This window comes from Bombina bombina, chromosome 2 (assembly GCF_027579735.1).
Source record: "Bombina bombina isolate aBomBom1 chromosome 2, aBomBom1.pri, whole genome shotgun sequence".
NCBI classification, from domain to species: Eukaryota; Metazoa; Chordata; class Amphibia; order Anura; family Bombinatoridae; genus Bombina; species Bombina bombina.
The window spans coordinates 1,413,935,872-1,413,959,436 of record NC_069500.1 but is presented as its reverse complement, the minus strand read 5'-3'; the positions used below and the strand labels follow the sequence as shown (position 1 = coordinate 1,413,959,436).

Here is a 23,565-nt window from a genome sequence, read left to right as displayed (position 1 = left end):
TTGTGCAGGTCTGTACGTTATGAGAAAGTTAAATCTGGACAAAAATAGATTCCAACGTACCTGACGGGCACTAAGAGTTCTGTTGGTCTTTAAGTACTCTAAATTTTTGTGGTCAGTATAAATCAACACCGGAATTGCTGTACCCTCAAGTAGATGTCTCCAGTGTTCCAAGGAGGCCTTGATTGCCAACAATTCCTTGTCACCTATGGGATAGTTTATCTCAGGGGGACTCAATATTCTGGAGAAGAATGCAACAGGGTGAAGAGGGTCCATGGGTGTTAATCTCTGGGATAGAATCGCACCAAGAGCATAATTAGAAGCATCTACCTCCAGTACATATTGTAAATCAGGATTTGGATAGCTCAAGATGGGAGCTGTAGTGAATGCTGTTTTTAGGTAGTCAAAAACTTGCTGTGTATTATCATCCCAGGAAAATCGTCCAACAGATTTAGTGAGGTTAGTAAGAGGTCTAGTTAATTGTGCAAAGTTCTTTATGAATTTCCTGTAGAAATTAGCGAACCCCATAAAACGTTGCACATCTCTCTTTGTTTTAGGAGTTGGCCAGTCTAAAATGGCGGTAACCTTGTTTTTTTCCATTTGAATACCTTCTGGGGAGATTTCATATCCGAGAAATTTAATATGTTGAGTGTGGAAGATGCATTTCTCTAACTTAACATATAAAGAATTCTCCCTGAGTCGAGATAAAATGATCTTAACATGTTTTATGTGTTCCTCGATAGTGGAGGAATAAATAAGAATGTCATCTAAGTATATGATTACAAAGAGGTCTAACAAATCCCTGAAAATATCGTTTATGAAATACTGGAAAGTGGCAGGGGCATTACAGTATACTCATATAGGCCATATCGAGTTCGGAAAGCAGTCAACCATTCATGTCCTGACTTTATCCGTACCAGATTATATGCACCTCTAAGATCTAATTTTGTGTAGTAAGTTGCACCTCTTAGCCTGTCTATGAGTTGGGGTATTAATGGTAATGGGTACCGATTCTTTATTGTACGCTTGTTTAATTCCCTGTAGTCAATTATGGGCCTAAGGGAATGGTCTTTGTTGGTCACAAAGAATATACCTGCCCCTGCAGGCGATGTTGAGGGACGTATAAAGCCTTTCTGAAGGTTTTCTTTTAGATAAGTTTTAAGGTGTATTAATTCAGGTTCTAAAAGAGGGAATATATGACCATAAGGAATGTCTACTCCTGGTAGTAGATCTATCGGACAATCATAGACCCTATGAGGGGGCAAAGTTTCAGATTCCTTTTTATCAAAGACATCTGAGTAAGACCAATATTCTTTGGGTACAGTGTCAGGGTCTACTAATAGCAAACTTTCATGGTATAAACAGGTATCTGTACAGTACTGGGATTTAAACTGTACTGTTGATGAGGACCAGGTTATGTCAGGATCATGTTTCTTTAGCCATTGAATACCTAGAATAACAGGGAAATGTGGTGAAGGAATGACATCAAAGGAGACAAACTCAGTGTGATGTGTCTGTGTAGTAACTTGTAAGGGTATTGTATGATGATGTATGGGTCCTGAGGTTATTTCATTACCATCTACAAAACGGAGGACACTAGGAATTAACTTTTTAACAAGTGGTATTTTATTTTTTTGAACAAAGTGTTGGTCAATGTAGTTGTGACTAGCCCCAGAGTCAAGGATTGCTTGAGATTCTATTCGGTGGTGTTCCCACTGTAACAGAATTGGAAGGGAACAATGATTAGTAAGCATTTGTTTAGCTGACAAACAAGTTTGTATTAACGATTGCTTACCATTCCTACGCAGAAGTTGGGCACAATCTCTGACGGAATGGTCCAACCCCCCGCAGTACATGCAGAGATCGTTAGCTCTGCGTCTCAACTTTTCTTGAGGGGTTAATGGACCTTTGATAAATCCAAGCTCCATGGGAAAAGTAGTGGTCTTGGTCGGTGCTTTAAATTGTGTAGGTAATGTACTAACATGTGAAGCTTTTAAAGGGGCGTCTGTGTGTTGTCTTTCAGAGCGTTGTTCTCTTAAACGTCTGTCCAGTGTGATGCTTAAGTCAATCAGTTGGTCTAGAGTGTCAGGTAAGGGTTGTCTGGCAAGCTCATCCTTTAAAGGATCTGAGAGCCCTAAGCGAAATTGGTTTCTCAAAGAAAGATCGTTCCACAAAGTGTCAGATGACCATTTTTTAAAGTCTGTTATATATTCTTCAACTGGTCTCTTAAGTTGGCGGAGAGAGCGCATAGCGGTTTCTGCTGATAATTGTTTGTAGGGGTCATCGTAAAGCTGACCCATAGCCTTAAAGAATTGGTCAAGAGAGTATAAGATTGGGTCATTATTCTCAAAAAACATGTTTGCCCAAATTCGGGGTTCACCTTTTAAGTAGGAGATGGTGGTAAGAACCTTCAGGTTTTCAGTGGCATATGTCTTTGGTTTTAGTTGAAAATAAAGATAACAAGAATTTTTAAATTCTCTAAATTCATGTCTATGGCCAGATAAATGTTGAGGGGGGGATGGTTGGGGCTCATGAGCACTAAATGTTGACTTTAAAGTATCAGTTTTTTCATCAATGTATTTTTTAAGGGTGGTATTTTCTAGCTGTAAAGCGGTCATGCCCTTAGCTAAATTGTCTACAGTCTGAGTCAAGGCTTCCACATGGGATAACAAAGCTGCTTTGCAGACCAGGTATCAGTGATCATATGGACCCTTGCCCCAACACTGTGTCAGGATTAATTCTGCTTTTCCTAAAAGGCAGAAAAAAGAGCAAGATAGAAAAATAATTTTCTGAACCACAACTGCAGCTTTAAGAAATGTTGTAAGTGTAGTTAGGCAGATATCAGATACATATATATAACAAGGGCGCAACTGTTGTTTAATATGTAAGATGATATCTGTCTGGCAATTAATATTGGATCAAATCTGAATCTGCAGCTAAGCAACAAGTGTGTAAATGCAAAGTGCAAATCAATGAACCAAAAGCAAAAGTAAAGTTGTGATTATATAAGATGCAGAAACAAATTTTACATAGCAGGAATTTTAGCAGAGCAGGCATAATATCAGCTTAATAAATTCCTGTCTGATATTGAGAAGCGTTAACTTCAGTTATCAATCTTAGAAGAAGTGTGGAACAAAATAACAGAATCAATGTAGACTCCCTTCATCTATTTGTTTAGCATTCTAATTCAGTTAGATAGTAAGAGGAGGTTTTTAAAGAGGCTCGTAACTGAGCTAACAATTCGTTATAAGGAAAAGTTCAGTTTATATACAGGATTGCGGTGTACAATAATGGTAAGATGGAAAGTTGAATTCTTACCAAGCTATAGCAAGTGCAAATCCGTTTAGGTAGGTAGTTTTGCTGGGTAGTCTGGTACCGGGGAGCGCTTGTAAGGAGGATTGAGAGTTGCAGGTATGAGTTCCGTTGGCGTGTGACGTCACAGCCGGCTCGGGTTGAGCAGAGATCCTGTGTCAGGCGCAGCAGCTGCTGAGGAGTGTGAATCCTGAGTAGATCGGTTGCGGCACAGAGACAGAATTCTAAGCAACTAACAATAGGTTAGTTGATCCTTTATACGTTGTGAGTGGGAGGGATTTACAAGAAAGGTGCAAAGATATAAGCACCAAAGGTTGCACAAAGAGTTAGGTTAGCCTATAATCATGACACACTGTGTGCTAGACCTGCCATTACTTCCTTTTGCACAATCGAGTACAGGTTGGGGATTGCCTTTTGTGCAAAGAAATTTCGGCCGGGTACCTTCCACTGTGTCCCAATAGCTACAAATTTTTTGAACGCCTCAGACTCCACCAGCTTGTATGGTAAAAGCTGGCGGGCTTAGAGTTCAGTCAAGCCAGCTGTCAGATGCCGGGCAAGGGGGTGACTTTGTGACATTGGCTTCTTACGCACAAACATGTCCTTGACAGACACCTGACTGTGGGCAGATGAGCAGGAACTGCTCAAGGCGAGACACGGAGTGGCGGATGGTTGAGAGGGGCAAGGAAGACAGAGTGGTTGACGTGGCTGAAGATGCTGGACCAGGAGGAGGATGGCGGCTTTGAGTTTGTGTGCTGCTTGTACTCATGTGTTGATCCCATAGGCGTTTGTGATGTGCGATCATGTGCCTTCGCAAAGCAGTTGTACCTAGGTGGGTGTTGGACTTCCCACGACTCAGTTTCTTTTGGCACAGGTTGCAAATGGCATCGCTGTTGTCGGAGGCAGACACACAAAAAAATGCCACACTGCTGAGCTCTGCAATGACGGCATTCTGGTGGTGGCAACAGCATGCGTTGATTAACGTGCTGTCTGGCTGACCCCGGGTGCCGATGCATGCTGTCTGACTGTGCCACTAGCTCCTTGCGACGACCTCCCCCTTCCAACTCGTCTCCGTCTCCCCATCTGAACTTCCCCCTCTTCTTCTTCTCTTCTAGCGAGCACCCATGTGACATCCACGGACACATCGTCATCATCAACCGCTTCACTTGTATCTGACAACTCAGCAAAGGAAGCAGCAGCGGGTACAACATCATCATCATCATCATCACGCCGTACGTCTATGTGTATAATGCTGCCTGACTGAGACATATCCCTGTTATCTACATCTCTGGCAATAATGGTTGCGCATCACTATCACTCATTTCTTCCAACTGATGTGTAAATAACTCCTCTGACAGATCAAGTGAAGCGGCTGTGGTGCTAGTGTTGGTGGTGGCGGCAGGCGGGTGAGTGGTAACTTGAGAGGTGCCCGAAGCTAAGCTGGAGGAGGATGGTGCGTCAAGGTTCCGAGCGGAAGCTGTAGAAGTGTCCTGTGTTATCCAGTCAACTATGTCCTCAGAAATGTTCGAGTTCGGGGTACGTGGCCTCTGAACACTGGGCATTATTCTAGGGCCAAAGGGAATCACAGCACCACGAACACGACGGCCCCTGCGGGGTGGCCTGCCTCTGCCTGTCATTTTTTTTCTGATTAGTGGTACTATGCATGCAAGCTACTGTGACAACAGATATGAGTGGCACTGTGCACTGGAAGAAGTTGGCAGAGTAGACGCTGTAGGCCTGACACACACGCACTGCTATTCAATTTATTACAGTCAAAATTGTATTTTTTTTTTAAAATGTACACTACTGTTGCACCAGATATGAGTTGCACTGGGGTGACACTGTGCCCTGGCAGGCAGGCACTGAAACGCACACGTGTGAAGGAAACTGACTGCTATTATTTAACACAGTCAAAAAAGTGTTGTTGTTTTTTAAATCTACACTACTGTTACACCAGATATGAGTGGTGGCACTGGGCAAGTGGGCACAGTATACGCTGTGAGCCTGACACACACACTGGCAGGCAGGCAACTGCAATTAGATTACACAGGAAAAAAAAAAAAGCAGATGTTCTAGCCCTAAAAAGGGCTTTTTGGGGTGCTGTCCTTACATCAGAGATCAGATGAGTCCTTCAGGACTGTAGTGGACACTGAATACACTAGCCTAGCTATCAATTTCCCTATTCAATCAGCAGCAGCTACACTGTCCCTCCTCTCACTAACAATGCAGCTTCCGAATGAATATAAAATGGATGCTGTCCAGGAGGTAGGAGGGTCTGGGAGGGAGGGTCTGCTGCTGATTGGCTGGAATGTGCCTGCTGACTGTGAGGTACAGGGTCAAAGTATTACTCAATGATGACGAATAGGGGGCGGATCGAACATCGCATATGTTCGCCGGGAACTATTCGCCGGCGAACTATTCGCGACATCACTACTTCTGATGAAATTTGTAATGACCGACAACATACTGATATATCATCCTCCTCTGATGAGGATCTCTGATTCAGAAGATCCTACTTCAGACATTGACACTGATAAATCATCTTATCTTTTTAAGATTTTGTATATTCGTTCTTTGTTAAAAGAAGTGTTGATAACTTTGGATATTGAGGAGTCTGGTCCTCTTAATAATAAATCCAGTAAATGTTTAAAGGGACAGTCAAGTCCAACTAAACAACTTTCCAATTTACTTTTATCACCAATTTTGCTTTGTTCTCTTGGTATTTTGGTTGAAAGCTAAACCTAGGAGATTTGTATGCTAATTTCTTAGACCTTGAAGGCCACCTCTAATCTAAATGCATTTTGATCGTTTTTCACCACTAAAGAGCATTAGTTCACGTTTTTTTCATATAGATAACATTGAGCTCATACACGTGAATTTACCATGGAGACAGCTCTGATTGGCTAAAATGCAAGTTTGTCAAAAGAACTGAAATAAGGGGGCAGTCTGCTGAGCCTTAGATACAAGGTAATTACAGAGGTAAAACGTGTATAATTATAACTGTGTTATGCAAAACTGGGGAATTAGTAATTAAGGGATTATCTATCTTTTAAAACAACAACAATTCTGGTGTTGACTGTCTCTTTAATTTCTGTCTATAAACCTCCTGTGATTACTCCTGAGGTTTTTCCTGTTACTGTTGCTATTTCTGATGTAATTGCTAAGGAATGGTCTAAGCCTGGTACTTCTTTTGTTCCTTCTTCAAGGTTTAAAAAGTTGTATCTTTTGCCAGTGGGTAAATTAGAGTTTTGGGAAAAGTCCCTAAGGTTAAAGGGGCTATTTCTACTTTTGCTAAACGTACTACTATTCCTATGGAAGATAGTACTTCTTTTAAGGATCCTTTAGATAGGAAAATTTAATCTTATCTAAGGAAAGCTTATTTACATTCTTGCTATATTCTCAGATCTGCCATTTCTATGGCTGATGTTGCGGCTGCATCCACTTTTTGGACAAAAGACATTCTTCAACATGCTAATCATTTTATCTGTGATGCTATTTTTGATATCATCAAGATTGATGTTAAATCTATGTCTTTTGGCTATTTTAGCTAGAAGAGTTTTATGGCTCAAATCATGGAATGCTAACATGGTATCTAAATCTAGGTCGCTATCATGCTAGGGTAATAATTTATTTGGTTCCCAGTTGGATTCTATTATTTCCACTATTACTGGGGGAAGAGAGTTTTTTTGCCCCAAGATAAAAAGTCTAAGGGTAATTCTAAAGCTTCTAGTCTGTTTCGTTCATTTCGCCAGAATAGAGAACAGAAAACCACTCCTTCCCCTAAGGACTCTGGTTCCAATTGGAAGCCATCTTCGAGTTGGAATAAATCCAAGACTTATAAGAAACCAAAGCCAGCCCCCAAGTCTGCATGAAGGTGCGGCCCTTGATCCAGTTCTACTGGTGGGGGGCAGATTGAAATTTTTTCAAAACATTTGGTCAGGTTCCGTTCAGAATCATTGGATTCAGAATATTGTTTCTCAGGGGTATCGAATAGGTTTCAGAATAAGACCTCCTGTGAGAAGGTTTTTTCTCTCTCACATTCCAACAAATCCTGTGAAAGCTCAGGCCTTTCTGAAGTGTGTTTTGAGATCTGGAGCTTTCAGGGGCAATTGTACCAGTTCCACTTCTGGAACAGGGTTTGGATTTTTATTCAAATGTATTCATTGTCCCGAAGAAGGAAAATTTATTCAGACCAGTTCTGGATCTGAAATTTTTTAATCATTTTGTAAGGGTCCCATCTTTCAAGATGGGGACTATTCTGCCTTTTGTTCAGCAAGGTTATATGTCCACAATAGACTTAAAGGATGCATTACAATTCATTCAGACCACTATCGGTTTCTGAGATTCTCTTTTCTAGACAAGCATTACCAATTTGTCGCTCTTCCATTTGGCCTAGCAACAGCTCCAAGAATATTTTCCAAGGTTCTAGGTGCCCTTCTATCTGTATTTAGAGAACAAGGTATTGCGGTGTTTCCTTATTTGGACGATATCTTGGTACTGGCTCAATCTTCATTTAGCAGAATCTCACACAAATCAACTTTTGTTTTTTCTTAAAAAACATGATTGGAGGATCAATATACCAAGAGTTTCTTGATTCCTCAGACAAGGGTCACCTTTTTAGGTTTCCAGATAGATTCAGTGTCCATGACTCTGTCTTTAACAGACAAGAGACAAATGAAATTGGTTTCTGCCTGTCGAAACCTTCAGTCTCGTTCATTCCCTTCAGTGGCTATGTGCATGGAAGTTTTAGGTCTCATGACTGCAGCATTGGACGCACAAGGGATTTGGAATCCTCAAGGGCGAGGTTACCAATCAATATTTTAGAACTCTGTGCTATTTTCAGGGCTCTTCAGGCTTGGCCTCTACTAAAGAGAGAATCATTCATTAGTTTTCAGACAGAGAATATCACAACTGTGGCATATGTCAATCATCAGGGTGGGACTCGCAGTCCTTTAGCAATGAAAGAAGTATTTTGAATATTTTCTTGGTCAGAATTCAACTCCTGTCTAATTTCTGCAACACATATCCCGGTTGTAGACAATTGGGAAGCGGATTATCTCGGCCGTCAGACTTTACATCCAGGGGAGTGGTCTCTCCATCCAGATGTATTTTGTCAGATTGTACAGATGTGGGGTCTTCCAGAAATAGATCTCATGGCGTCCCATCTAAACAAGAAACTTCCCAGGTATCTTTCCAGGTTCAGGGATACTCAGGCAGCGATAGTGGATGCGTTAGCAGTTCCTTGGCCATACCAACCTGATTACATCTTTCCGCCTCTAGTTCTTCTTCCAAGGGTGATTTCCAAGATCATAATGGAACAATCGCATGTGTTTCTTATAGCACCAGAATGGCCTCACAGATTTTAGTTTGCAGGTCTTGTCTGGATGTCAAACTGCCAACCTTGGCCACTTCCTTTAAGACCAGATCTTCTGTCTCAAGGGCCGTTTTTCCATCAGGATCTCAAATTGCTAAATTTGAAGGTATGGAAATTGAACGCTTAGTGCTTAGTCATAGAGGTTTCTCTGACTCCGTGATTAATACTATGCTACAGGCTCGTAAGTCTGTTTCAAGGAAGATTTATTATCGGGTTTGGAAAACCTATATTTCATGGTGTTCTTCTCATAAATTCTCTTGGCATTCTTTTAAAATTCCTAGAATTTTACAGTTTCTTCAGGATGGTTTGGATAAAGGTTTGTCTGCAAGCACTTTGAAGGGACAAATCTCTGCTCTTTCTGTTTTATTTCATAGAAAGATTGCTAAGCTTCCTGATTCACTGTTTTGCTCAGGCTTTGGTTCATATCAAGCCTGTTATTAAATCAATCTCTCCTCCTTGGAGTCTTAATTTGGTTTTGAAGGCTTTGCAGGCTCCTCCTTTTGAGCTTATGCATTCTTTGGATATTAAACTACTTTCTTTTTAAAGACACAATGAGTCCACGGACCATCATCCTTACTTGTGGGATATCACCTCCTGGTCAGCAGAAGGAGGCAAAGAGCACCACAGCAGAGCTGTTAAATTGCTCCTCCCTTCCCTCTCACTCCAGTCATTCTCTTTGCCTACATTAGTGATGGGAAGAGGTAAAGTGAGGTGTTAGTTTAGATTCTTCAATCAAGAAGTTTTTTTTATTTTTAAAGTAGTGCCAGAGAGTGCTGCTTTGTTCTGGGGTGTTTAGCCGTAGTCCATATCAGTTTCTACAGTAGAGCTTTGGTGGCTTTAGAGCAATGGGAACTTGTGGGACATAATACTCACTGTGCCTCCCATATTTCTGCTGCCCTATATTCAGCCTGAGGTTCTCACTGACTCAGCATTTGTTTCTTTCTCAGGCCAATGTGAGGGATAGGACCTCTCAAGCTTGGGACCTGCCCTGCTGCCAGGCAGTGTTTAAAGGGACACTGAACCCAAATTTTTTCTTTTGTGATTCAGATAGAACATTCAGTTTTAAGCAACTTTCTAATTTTTTCTTCGTTCTTTTGCTATCTTTAATTGAAAAAGGCCTCTATGCTTTTTTGCTTAGTTCAGACCTCTGGACAGCACTTTTTTTATTGGTGGATGAATTTATCCACCAATCAGCAAGGACAACCCAGGTTGTTCACCAAAAATGGTCCGGCATCTAAACTTACATTCTTGCATTTCAAATAAAGATACCAAGAGAATAAAGAAAATTTGATAATAGGAGTAAATTAGAAAGTTGCTTAAAATTTCATGCTCTATCTAAATCATGAAAGAAAAAATTTGGGTTCAGTGTCCCTTTAAGGTTAAGTGCTACCTTTTTGGGATCTAAGGAGTCTCAGTATATTTAACATTAGCACTATGGAGCAAAAGGGGTTAATGGAAAACCTGTTTATATTGGGACGGTTTTTAGACTTTCAGGCTGAAAGTTTTTGGGCAGTGACAAGGCACTGGGGCTGGAGTTATGTTGTTTAGTTTTTTTCTATGGAGGGCTCCGGTGGTTTCACTGTGTTTTTCTCCTGGAGGGAGAGAAATTAGGCATTGGGTACACCCACAATGGGCGGACTTCCTGTATTTGCGCACCTCTTCACTGAGCGCTGTTTTTCTGAAAAGATTAGTGCGTCATTCAGCTGGGCTAGTTGATTGTCTGTGCTAGAGCGCAATGTAGTGTAATTTCATGCGCTCCTAGCACGGATGCAGGGAAGTCCGGTTCAGAGGCTGACTGTGTGAAACGGATCGTTACAAACAGGGGATCCAATGCCATTTTGCATGGTAGGAGCACCTCAGCAGGCTGCTGAGGTGCAGAAGTGCATTTAACGTTTCCTTTTTCTGTCCGTTTGTATTAACAGAAAAATCTGACACTTTGCAGAAAAATAGCAAAACCGTTTACATTTAAAGAGACAGTAACGTTTTTTTATAATTTTATTTTGTTAATATTTATCATTTTTTATGTTGAATCTTTAACAATTTGTGATGAAATATGGACCAAGAGGGTGTGCAGTATGTTACATGTGCTTTGTGTCTGGATGCAAATGTGGAACCACAAATCCTCTTCTGTCCTACATGTATTGAAAGTTTTAGGGATAATATTTTTACTGAGCCAATCTCCTCTTGGGCAGATGTTGTCCAAGAGTCTTCTAATGAGGGTCAATTTATGCCGCAACTTTCTCCCCAAGCGTCCCAAAAATTAACACCCCCACCAGTGCCCTGCGCTTCAGCTGTAGTCCCTTCTGGGATTTCATTACAGGACATAGCGTCTCTCATGTCTTCCACTGTCTCTGATGCCTTGTCTGCCTTTCCCATGTTGCAGGGCAATCTCAAAAGGAAGACAATTCCTGCAGTCAGCGAGGTCTCTGATGCAGTCGTGGCTATTTCGGAAGTCTCTTCTTGCGAATCGGAAGAGGAAGTTAACGTTCTAGCATCTGAAGGTGAAGTTTCAGATTCAGAGGATATTTTACCTTTGACAGATTTGGAGGTGGTATCCTTTAGATTTATATTAGAACACCTTTGTCTCTTACTTAGGGAGGTTTTAATTACCCAAGATGATAGTGACTCCACGGTGGTGGTCCCCCCCCCCCCCCCCAAAGTCTAGTAAACTAGACCGATATTTTGAAGTTCCTTCCTTTACGGATGTCTTTCCAGTTCCCAAAAAAGCCTCTGAAATCAATGCTAAGGAATAGGAGAGACCGGGTATCCCTTTCTCTCCTTCTCCTATCTTCAAGAAGATGTTTCCAATAGCTGATTCCATTAGAGAGGCTTGGTAGACTGTTCCTAAGGTGGTGCCTTTAAGGATCCGATGGATAAGAAGTTGGAGGGATTACTCAAGATTTATGTACACCAGGGTATGCAGTGGCAACCGGCTGTGTGAATAGCTACCGTTACGAGTGCAGCAGCTTATTGGTTTGACGCTCTATCTGAGGCCCTCAGGAGAGAAACTCTCTTGGATGAGATCCAAGACAGGATAAAAGCTCTTAAGCTAACTAATGCATTCATTTCGGACGCTTCCCCTCGAGTTATTAAACTGGGAGCGAAAATGTCCAGTTTCTCTATTTTAGCTCGCAGGGCCTTATGGCTAAAGCCTTGGTCTGCGGATGTTTCATCTAAGTCTAAGCTCTTAGCTGTTCCTTACAAGGGGAAAATCTTGTTTGAATTGAAAGAGATTATTTCTGATATCACGGGAGGTAAGGGTCATCTTCTCCCTCAAGATAAGAGAAATAGACAAAAGGGACGAATAAATGTATTTATGATACTTGGGCGTTTTACATAACCTCGGGGTTATTATTATCCATTCAGAATGTAAAAGTGACATTTTCTGTATGTTTTGTGTACAGTACATAGTGAACACCCACATGGGAGTCAATAGTAACCCCTTAAGCCATTTGGATTTAGATACTACATTACACAGTACTTTGCCCAGCATACCCTCTTGATGTACTACCTACGTCCAACCTTCTGGCTCATACTGCAGTCCTCGCTGTCAGCTTTAACAGCGGGGACTGCAGTGAGGGGCAGTAGGCCTCTGCCTTCATATGGTAAGGAAGAATTGATTGTTCTTTCTTTACCATATGAAGACAGATCGCCAATAACACACAGTGACACTCTGTGTCACTGTATCAATTTGCGATGATGCCGTGGGTGGTGTGAGAGGGAGGGTTCCCTACTCTACAGAAAATAAATGAGTATCAGAGAGGGAGGGCTACACTGCAAAGGGGCTTAAGATAGGGAAGAGGAGGGCCCTACAATATGATTCGGTGGAGGGAGGGGTCACTACACTACAGAAAACACTTTTTATTTATAAATACATAAAATTAAAATTTATTTAAACTGGTTACTGGCTGAGAGTACATAACATAGATATGTGCAAAAAGTCACCAGCACTATATAATTTTAAACCATAATCTTTAATAAAGACACATATAAAGCAAGCAACGTTTCGAGGATTAACCCCTTAATCATGCTTTTTGTTACATGTACACAATTTCTGCTTTTTAAACACTATTTTTCGCGCCAGGAATTCCTGTGCATGGCTCTACCACCCTCTAGTGGTGATTATACAACATTACAACTTAAAGTGCATCAGTAACAAGGTTAAAAACATGGGTTATATCTATGACAGTATGGCAAAACATGTAATTATTTTTAGTTACTTTTGTAGCGACAATAGTAATAATCTTACGTTCACTAATCAATATCATTTATCCAAAAAAACGGAGAGGAGGCCTTTATTGATAACATATGACAAATTAAATACATAGGCAAATTTTATACAAAGGAGCCAATAAAGAAAGAAAATAATTGTTTTTTTTTATATATATATATCTATATAGTCTATTGGAGGCATTGATTTAAAAGAAACAAGTTAAATTAAAATCACGATTTAGGCCCTTAGGGATGAGTGTATTAAGCTTGTGGATCCACCACATCTCTTTTTACTTTAGTAATCTCTCTCTATCCATCCCATTCCTAGGGATATTAATTTGTTCTATAATTTGCCACCTTAATTGACTAATGCCATGACCATGCTCTAGGAAGTACCTAACATGGCAGAGACCATGGGGGGTTAGATAGCTGTTTGGAAGGGATCAGAGGGGTAAGGGGAATCCTACACTGCAGGAAATTAAAAAAAAATGTAGAAAAAATAAACTGCATGCTGGCAGACTTACAGTACTTAAGATGGTGGTGACCAGTGGACTGTGAAGGATGGAAGAGAGCTGTTTGGGAGGGATTAGGTAAGGATCAAAGGGTGGGTGCTGTCAGGTGGGAGGGTAATCTCTACACTACTGCTAAACTTAACTTTAGAAGCTACCTTATTAACCCCTTCGCTGCCAGTAATAATAGAAGTGTGATGCGCAGCTGCTATTAGCAGCCTTCTAATTACCAAAAACCAATGGCAAAACCATATGTCTCTTATTTCTAAACGAAAGAGATACCAGAGAAGCTTTTACAACCATTTGTGTTACGATTGCAGTATGTAAATAATTTCATTGAGAAACCCGAAGTTTGTGAATAAGTTACATTTTGTTTTATGTTTGCATTTGGCAGTGAAATGGTGGCATGAAATATACCAAAATGGGCCTAGATCAATACCTTGGGTTGTCTACTAAAAATAAAAAATATATCGTTTTGATCGGTAAATTTAAAAACAAAAAACAAGGCTCCATTTCTGTTTAAATGGAGTGATCTCAAAAATGCTAAAAAAAATCTCTGGTACTTTGAGCAAATTTTTCTCTAAAATTCCTAGTCCTGAGGGGGTTAATCTAGTTCCATGTTTATTCTCTGTTTATCTTCCCTAGGAATCCGTGCCTGATTTTCAGTAAAATAAAGATCTGTTTATTTGTTACTATGAATTTTACACTAATGAAACCTGTAGACACAAAACCGTTCCTGTAAACCTGTATTAGAGGGGTATTGCGTGATTTGCTTGTGATTTGCTTGTGATCAGCATGTTGCTCTCACCTGCCCGAATAGCTTCAGCCCCTCCTAATATCCAATAATGAAAACCTTAAATGTACTGTAAAACGTCTTTCCCCTTAATTTGTTCCCAATTATATATCTATTTTTTATTTATTTTCTATACACAAAAGTTGATACTTGGAGAGAATACAAATTCATATTTTCAGTATAGGTGGTGATTTTTCCATCATCTCATGGGATTTCAATTGACTGTGCCTGCACATGCCAGATGCACACTCCATTACAAGTCCCAGGACTAGCATTCTGATTGGATGTTTAAAGTCCCTTTACAATTTTATGTAGCAACTGAAGAAATATTGAGGTAGTTTCCTTTTTACAAAGAAATATTTAGGTGATATTCTTGCTTTTTACAGATATGCTGGATCACTTTAAGCTGATTTAAATTTTGATTTAATATATATATAAACTTAAAGGAATACTAACTTTTGCTGACCTTAAGCAAAACGCACTCAACATTAAACATTGCAATGTTAATATAAATAAAAGGTACCTTTTCATTTTGAAAAACGAAGCTCCCTTTAGCATAAAAATAAACTTTTACTTTCTGTCAATGACGTTGTTATCCAGCCCTCAAATGTGGGCCGTCTAAGCAATAACATACTTGCCAATCGTATGGCCAGTATTAGCATGTCATTTAAATACATTTTCGTCACTCATCGCATGCGCAATTGTTTTCTATTAGTCTCGCATGCGCATATTGGCACAGAAGCCGACATAGCTGACAACAGACAGAAAATAACGCATGCGCACATTAAATTTCAATCTATCCGATGACGTTGCGTGAAATCGCGCATGCGCATTGCGCCCGGTAGTCGCCATCTTCCAACTGGAGTTGTCCTCCAGGATTGGAATACAGCTACGGACTATAAATCAGTGGGTTTGGAAAACAATTAAAATTAAATAAGTTATATATTGAAAACGAATAAGATTTCAAATAGGATGTACATTTAAAAAAGATTTATTTAACAGTATACTATTGTTACAACACGAGAGTATATTTGACTACAGTTGCCCTTTAAAGGAACATGAAAAATACATTTTAAATCGCCTTAAAGTGATGCAGCATATCTGTAAAAAGCGAGAATATCACCTAAATATCTCTATGTAAAAAGGAAAGTGTATTACCTCAACATTTCCTCAGTTGCTAAATATACATATTAACCGTTGGCACCCTGGCAGCTGATCGCAAGGTGAGAGTGCTCTCTTCTGGAAAATATATATATAAAATTGAATTAACAGCACTGTCATTATCCTGGAGTTTTAGTTCTTAATGTTGTTGCATTAACTGGTTTCTCATTTCAGAGGTTGTTCCTTTTTATCGAAGACTCTGGTGATTCAGGAACATGGAGGTCGGGCAGTTATCATTGCAGATAATGCCGCAGACAATGACAGTTTCTATGTGGAAATGATACAAGACAACACCGGGAGGACAGCTGATATCCCAGCCCTGTTCCTGCTGGGAAGAGATGGGTATGTATAATATCCATATTGGCAAGTCAGGATTCCAGTGCCACAGGCTTTTGCTGTTTTTCTTCACTATAAAATACAACTACCAGTGTTCTGAAATTCAAATAACATCTATACAAACTCATGAAAACACTGCACTCAGAGGCTTTGTACCTATGCACGCTGTATGTTATGTGCCAGGATGCTGCTTCTATACCGGCACAGAAATGTAATTATTTTGCTCTATGGACAACTGAGAACTTTCCAATAGGGCAGGGAGTTTCCACCAATCAAAAGAGATTGCTTCTTAAATGCTACGGAATTCTTTTCTAAATGAGATAAGACAGACTTCATAGGTGAGACACAGTGGGGGGTATCTGGCCACCGAAGGGCCATACGCTACTCTTGTATAGTCTTCACTGGCCACCCCTCCACTGATTTATTCCTCAAACCACCTGCACTTACTATAAACTCCTCTTACCTTATAAGAAACGCTCTCCCTCAGTCACTTCTTGTGGGTTTTATTGATTTTTGTTCATCAAGGCTAAGAGGTCACAGCACTATACAGCTAGTGAGCCTTAGGTATTGCCTGTTGCTGCCGTGTAATATATAAGGGGAAAGTACTTACTGGAACACAAGTGGATTTTATACAATATCTAAATAACTTAGTTACAACTAACACTAGTTTAGTTTTCTGCCTGCTTGGTCCAGTGTGTCTGTAGTATTGTGCACTGAGCTGTGTATAAAGGTGTCTGAGACTCTTTTCTCCATTATTGGCAGATACATGATCCAGCGTTCCTTGGAGCAGCACGGACTCCCCTGGGCAATCATCTCCATCCCTGTAAATGTTACTAGTATTTCCACATTTGAACTCAAACAGCCGCCCTGGACATTTTGGTAGACACTGCTCGTTACTGAATGCCACACCCCATATGTGTGAAGTCCTGACGGCACCTCTGGTTGTGAAGAGCTACTAAATATTTATATGATCTTGTACATTGGAAGAGACAGTGTACTCACTTTCTTTTCTATAATGTATCCCTTTTTAAAATGATTAATGTGCTAATTAAACAAACATTCTGAAGACTTGTCCCTCACCAATAATATAGCTATGGAAGTTGTCCCTGTCAGCCAGGTAGCATTAATACAGTAGTATCAGCTGTGCACAAGCATATATTTCTTACTGGTTCCATTTCAAATGTTAACTTTCTTTGTTAAAAGCAGCTTAGAAAAGTGCTAAATAAAACTGATCTGTTAGGTTGTCTGATATTGCAGCCTGGGGACACTGCAGGTCCTGTTGCACTTAGCACTGTTAACTAGGTCAGCCATTTGGTTTAGTGGTTGGGGAGGGGTTATAACTTATATAGACTCTGCTGTATATGGATATTCTGCCATGTTACCTGCCTGAAAAACTAACTGGAAATGTCAGACAGGATTTTGTTTCTGCTGGTGCAATAAGTATTTTGTGTCTTTGCTGCACACCAAGATCTCAGTGATAATGTTTGCTGCTGACCCACAATCATTACTGTATTCTGAGTAACTACATACTGTATAATCGTGCTGGGCAGTAGTTCTCATGTCTCCCTAGCAGGTCACTTATATATTCCCTACTTGTTGCAAGTGTCATCACAATGGCTGAGCTATTAACCCTAAAAAGAAACTTTTTAAAATGTAATTCCATTTAAAAAAAAAAACATTGTTGTTAATATATACAATGCACTTTATGTATTTTACCTGCTTTTCCTTAGTAAGCAACTAAAATTGTATATTCCCCACTGCATACAGATGGCCTGGTGTGATCCCTGCATACTTCAGATCACTGACCCTGCTACATGCTATACAGGGATAGCTTGATCAGTGCAGGTCCTCATGTATATCTGCCCCTAATTGGCCACAGCAGAGGAAGGAAAATAAACATATTTAAGTGGCATTTCAGGGGTTATTGAAAAACAATGCCATAACAATGTTTATAAAACATGTATTTTGTATGCAGGTCTCCTGACATGTGGTGGCTAATTACTTATATATGCTATGCATAAATATATTACAATGATTTTAACACCCCTCCCCCCCCTGAACAGTTAGGGCCTGTAGAGTACTGGAGTTGAGATACAATGATGAGTGTAGCTGCCCCTTGACAGGCCAGAATTCCTGCTGATCATCAACTATCTAATGAACCATAACGCTGCGTAACCATTCGGAAGCAAGTATTTATATGCACAGATGTGTACAGAAATGCGGGGCCATTTATTATTATTATCAGGTATTTATTGAAAAAAGCCAGTGCTTTACTTATGGACATTAGCAATATTATATATAGTAGACGCGCATTCAGCAGTTTCGTTCCCTACCAAATGCAGAAAGTGGTGGCCACTTGTGGCATTCGTCTCTTTTCAGAACCAGATTTCTTCTTGTGAAAGGGCAACACACTAGATCTGGATTTGCACAAATCTTACTGTGTTGCACTTTAAAGGGACAGTCTAGTCAAAAATAAAGGCACACTTAAGTCAAAATTAAACTTTCATGATGCACAGTAGCAATTTTAAACAACTTTCCAATTCACTTCCATTAACAAAATGTGCACAGTCTTTTTATATTTACACTTTTTTTTTAGTCAGCAGCTCCTACTGCGCATGTGCAAGAATTCACAGAATATACGTATATGCATTTGTGATTGGCTCATGGCTGTCACATGATACAGGGGAGTGGAAATAGACATTAAAAACAAATCTACTACTCATTTAAAGTTCAGACTAAGTGCTATTGCATTGTCTATATTATTATGCAAATCTACTGTATTTACTGTGGTTCTTTTAACCCCTTAAGGACAAGGCCATTTTTCAATTTCTTTCCCTTAAGGACCAGGGCTATTTTTACATTTCTGCGGTGTTTGTGTTTAGCTGTAATTTTCCTCTTACTCATTTACTGTACCCACACATATTATATACCGTTTTTGTCGCCATTAAATGGACTTTCTAAAGATACTATTATTTTCATCATATCTTATAATTTCTATAAAATAATTATAAAATATGAGGAAAAAATGGAAAAAAACACACTTTTTCTAACTTTGACCCCCAAAATCTGTTACACATCTACAACCACCAAAAAACACCCATGCTAAATAGTTTAAAAATGTTGTCCTGAGTTTAGAAATACCCAATGTTTACATCTTCTTTGCTTTTTTTGTAAGTTATAGGGCAATAAGTACAAGTAGCACTTTTCTATTTCCAAACCACTTTTTTTCAAAATTAGCGCTAGTTACATTGGGACACTGATATCTTTCAGGAATCCCTGAATATCCCTTGACATGTATATATATTTTTTTTAGAAGACACCCCAAAGTATTGATCTAGGCCCATTTTGGTATATATCATGCCACCGTTTCACCGCCAAATGAGATCAAATAAAAAAAATTGTTCGCTTTTTCACAATTTTTTTCACAAACTTTAGGTTTCTCACTGAAATTATTTGCAAACAACTTGTGCAATTATGGCATAAATGGTTGTGAACGCTTCTCTGGGATCCCCTTTGTTCAGAAATAGCAGACATATATGGCTTTGGCGTTGCTTTTTGGTAATTAGAAGGCCACTAAATGCCACTGCGCACCACACGTGAATTATGCCCAGCAGTGATGGGGTTAATTAGGGAGCATGTAGGGAGCTTCTAGGGTTAATTTTAGCTTTAGTAAAGTGTAGCAGACAACCCCAAGTATTGATCTAGGCCCATCTTGGTGTATTTCATGCCACCATTTCACCGCCAAATGCGATCAAATGAAAAAAAAACGTTACATTTTTCACAATTTTAGGTTTCTCACTAAAATTATTTAAAAACACCTTGTGCAATTATGGCACAAATGGTTGTAAAAGCTTCTCTGGGATCCCCTTTGTTCAGAAATAGCAGACATATATGGTTTTGGCGTTGCTTTTTGGTAATTAGAAGGCCGCTAAATATTGCTGCGCATCACACGTGAATTATGTCTAGCAGTGAAGGGGTTAATTAGGTAGCTTGTAGGGAGCTTGCAGGGTTAATTTTAGTTTTAATGTAGAGATCAGCCTCCCACCTGACACATCCCACCCCCTGATCCCTCCCAAACAGCTCTCTTCCCTCCCCCACCCCACAATTGTCCCCGTCATCTTAAGTAATGGCAGAAAGTCTGCCAGTACTAAAATAAAAGGTATTTAAAAAAAAATATTTTTTTAAGCATATTTACATATGCTGATGTGTAGGATCCCCCCTTAGCCCCCAACCTCCCTGATCCCCCCCAAACAGCTCTCTATCCCTCCCCCTCTACCTTATTGGTAGCCATCTTGGGTACTGGCAGCTGTCTGCCAGTATCCAGTTTACAAAAAAACCCAGCTTTTTTATATATATATATATATTTTTTTTTCTGTAGTGTAGCTTCCCCCCAGCCAAAGAGCAACCCCCCACCCCCTCCCAGATCCCTTAGATGCCTTTTTGAAATTATTTTGTTCCTCACTCTATTTCACTTTTTTTTTTACATTTCTGTAGTGTAGCCGTACGCGCCCGCCTCTGTGCGCGCTCCCGACGGTCACGCCCGCGATCCCGCCCCCCTCCACGTCATAGCACACATCGATGGCCGCCCACCCGCCTCCTACTGCAGCTCCCACCTACAAACGATACCGGCCATCGATGTCCGGTGCAGAGAGGGACACAGAGTGGCTCTCTCTGCATCGGATGGCCAAGGGGTGTTATTGCAGGATGCCTCGATATCGAGGCATCACTGCAATAACCGGAAAGCGGCTGGAAGCGAGCAGGATCGCTTCCAGCCGCTTTAAACCCCTAATGTCGTATAGGGTACGTCGCTGGTCTTGTAAGACCAGGTTGTGTGCGACGTACCCTGTACGACATGCGTCGTTAAGGGGTTAAGCTTTCATGATTCAGATAGGGCATGTCATGTTAAAATACTTTCCAATTTACTTTTATTATCAAATTTGCTTTGTTCTTTTGGTATTCTTAGTTGAAAGCTAAACCTAGGTAAGCTCATATGCTAATTTCTAAGCCTTTGAAGGCCGCCTTTTATCTCAGTGCATTTTAACAGTTTTTCACAGCTAGACGGCGCTAGTTTATATGGGCCATACAGATAGCATCGTGCTCACTCCTGTGGAGTTATTTATGAGTCAGCACTGATTGCCTGAAATGCAAGCCTGTCAAAAGAACTGAGATAAGGAGGCAGTCTGCAGAGGCTTAGATACAAGATAATCACAGAGGTAAAAGGTATATTAATATAACTGTGTTGGTTATGCAAAACTGGGGAATGGGAAATAAAGGGATTATCTATCTTTTTAAACAATAACAATTCTGGAGTAGACTGTCCCTTTAAGAAGAAATAAATCTTGGGAAATAGCTGAATGCTGTCAGCAGCCACCTTGTTCCACATTCAGCAGTGAACAAAACTACCGCTTGCACATGTCTAGTACAAAGCTTCCCAATCCAAAAGACGGGGGAAACCTAGCACAAAGCTTCTATTATAGGAAAGGGCAATATTTTTGATCAAAGGGAAAACTTTCTCTATTTTTTGTAAAGTAAGAATTTTTTTTCCCCTTTCTCCCTATAACTTAGATGAAAAATCTGTAATTTGTAATACTGAAAACACAATTGTTATTGCTGCCTTTTGCTATATATTTGTATATTGTATGATACATTTTTGCTGCCTAAAAAATAAGGTTTCATCAATGTGTGTATTTCTAATAAAGCAGGTTATTAAAATGAGTGTCATGTATTTAAAAACGTGAAAAATTTACGGTTTTCATGGAGCTGCTTTGTGTGAAATTAAGTGACCTTGAACTCCAATCTGGATTTTCTTTTATCTTCCACCTAAAAGGCATTCTGGGGCACTAAGATTGTAAACTTTTTTCTATTACTTGGTGTATCCAGTCCACGGATTCATCCTTACTTGTGGGATATTTTCATTCCCTACAGGAAGTGGCAAAGAGAGCACACAGCAGAGCTGTCCATATAGCTCCCCCTCAGGCTCCGCCCCCCCAGTCATTCTCTTTGCCGCTTTAACAAGTAGCATCTCCACGGGAGGGTAAAGTGAATGTGGTGTTAGATTTGTAGTTTTTATTTCTTCAATCAAAAGTTTGTTATTTTAAAATAGTGCCGGTTTGTACTATTTACTCTGTGGCAGAAAGTGATGAAGATTTTTGCTGAGAGGAAAATGATTTTAGCATGTTGTAACTAAAATCCACTGCTGTTCCCACACAGGACTGTTGAGCATCAGAAAACTTCAGTTGGGGGGAACAGTTTGCAGGCTTAACTGCTTTGAGGTATGTTTCAGTCATTTTTTCTAGTCAAGACTTAGTAACTTAGTAATGCTAGAAGACTGACAAGAATCCCCATGTGGGAAAGGTAAGCCATATTCTGAGACTTAGTATAGAAGGAAGGCTTATTTGAACGGGCTCAAACACTGGTGGACACTGTTAAGGGGCAATCGATTTTTTTTTTTAAAAAAATCTGATATTTATACAAGTTTTTATATTACATTTGAAACACTTTTTTGGGGTTTATTCCGCATGGCATCTATTTAGACACCTATTTTGGCTTGGGAAGGCCCCAAGCCATGAAGAGGGAGAGGGCCTGAAATTCGCGCCTCAGTTGCTCAGTTGATTTTACAGACAGCTTCATGCAGCTCCATGTGAAGAGTCCAGCGATTACTTGAGGACTTCAGAGAGGCTTATTTTCGATTAAAACTAATCCCCAAGGAAGGTAGGACCACTGCAGAGGCTGTGGCATGGTGCTTAGCTTTAATTTGCTCCGGTTTGGGCAGTAAGGGGTTAATTGACATGTGCTGTGCAATCATTTCAAAGCATTAGGATCATATGGTGAAAATTTCATAAAGATTGGATGATTTTTGGAGATTTAGTAAAAAAGTGTGCGCTTTTTATTATTTAAAGACACAGTACCATTTTTTCAAAAATTGTATTTTACTGTATTTGAGTGCTGTCTAAGTCTGTTTAACCTGTCTGAGCCTACTGATAGAACTTGTTCTATGTGTTTAAAAGCCATGGCGGTACCCCCTTTACATTTGTGTTTAAAGTGTGCTAAGGTATCTAAACATTTTAAAGACCATGCAGTGACACTTAAAAATGTAGCCCAAGAAGATTCTTTAACGGAAGGTAACGAGGATAGTCCTCCTTCCTCTCCCCATGTGTCGACACCAGTTACGCCCGTGCAAGCGATGCCTAGTACCTCTAGCGCATTGGCCCCTATTACCTTACAACAATTAGCAGCAGTCATGGATAATTCTTTTGCGGCATTTCTATCCAAACTGCCAGTTTTTCCTAAAAAGCGTGATAGCTCAGTTTTTAAGAACAGAGGATGAGCAATCAGAAGCTTTGGATGATTTATCCGTTGTACCCTCACAACATTTTGAAGTGGCAGTGAGGGTTGTGCTGTCCGAGGGAGAAATTTCTGACGCAGGAAAGGTTTCTCAGCGGGCAGAATCAGATTCCTTAGCGTTTAAATTTAAGCTGGAACACCTCCGCGTACTGCTTAAGGAGGTTTTAGCTACGCTGGATGATTGCGACCCCATGGTGGTCCCAGAAAAATTGTGTAAAATGGACAAGTTTCTAGAAGTCCCTGTATACACTGATGCGTTTCCGATCCCGAAGAGGGTGGCGGATATTGTGACTAGGGAGTGGGAGAGACCAGGTGTACCTTTTGTTCCCCCCCCCCTATCTTTAAGAAAATGTTCCCCATAAATGACGCCAGGCGGGACGCGTGGCAGACGGTCCCTAAGGTAGAGGGAGCGGTTTCAACACTAGCCAAGCGCACAACCATACGAATAGAAGACAGTTGTGCTTTCAAAGATCCTATGGATAAAAAATTAGGTTTACTAAAGAAAATATTTGTTCAACAATGTTTCCTTC

At 40.2% G+C, this 23,565-nt stretch overlaps 1 protein-coding gene across 1 annotated transcript in view; it reads left to right on the top strand.

Annotated features, from left to right (window-relative positions):
* The window catches only part of LOC128650423 (protease-associated domain-containing protein 1), a 40,328-nt gene extending 18,925 nt beyond the window's left edge, over positions 1–21,403 (top strand). The window contains exons 4-5 of the mRNA XM_053704360.1: positions 15,530–15,697; positions 16,454–21,403. Coding sequence (XP_053560335.1) covers positions 15,530–15,697; positions 16,454–16,574 — 289 coding nt within the window. The 3' untranslated portion in view covers positions 16,575–21,403. The remainder of the gene's footprint in view (positions 1–15,529; positions 15,698–16,453) is intronic.
* The last annotated feature ends 2,162 nt before the right edge of the window (positions 21,404–23,565 follow it).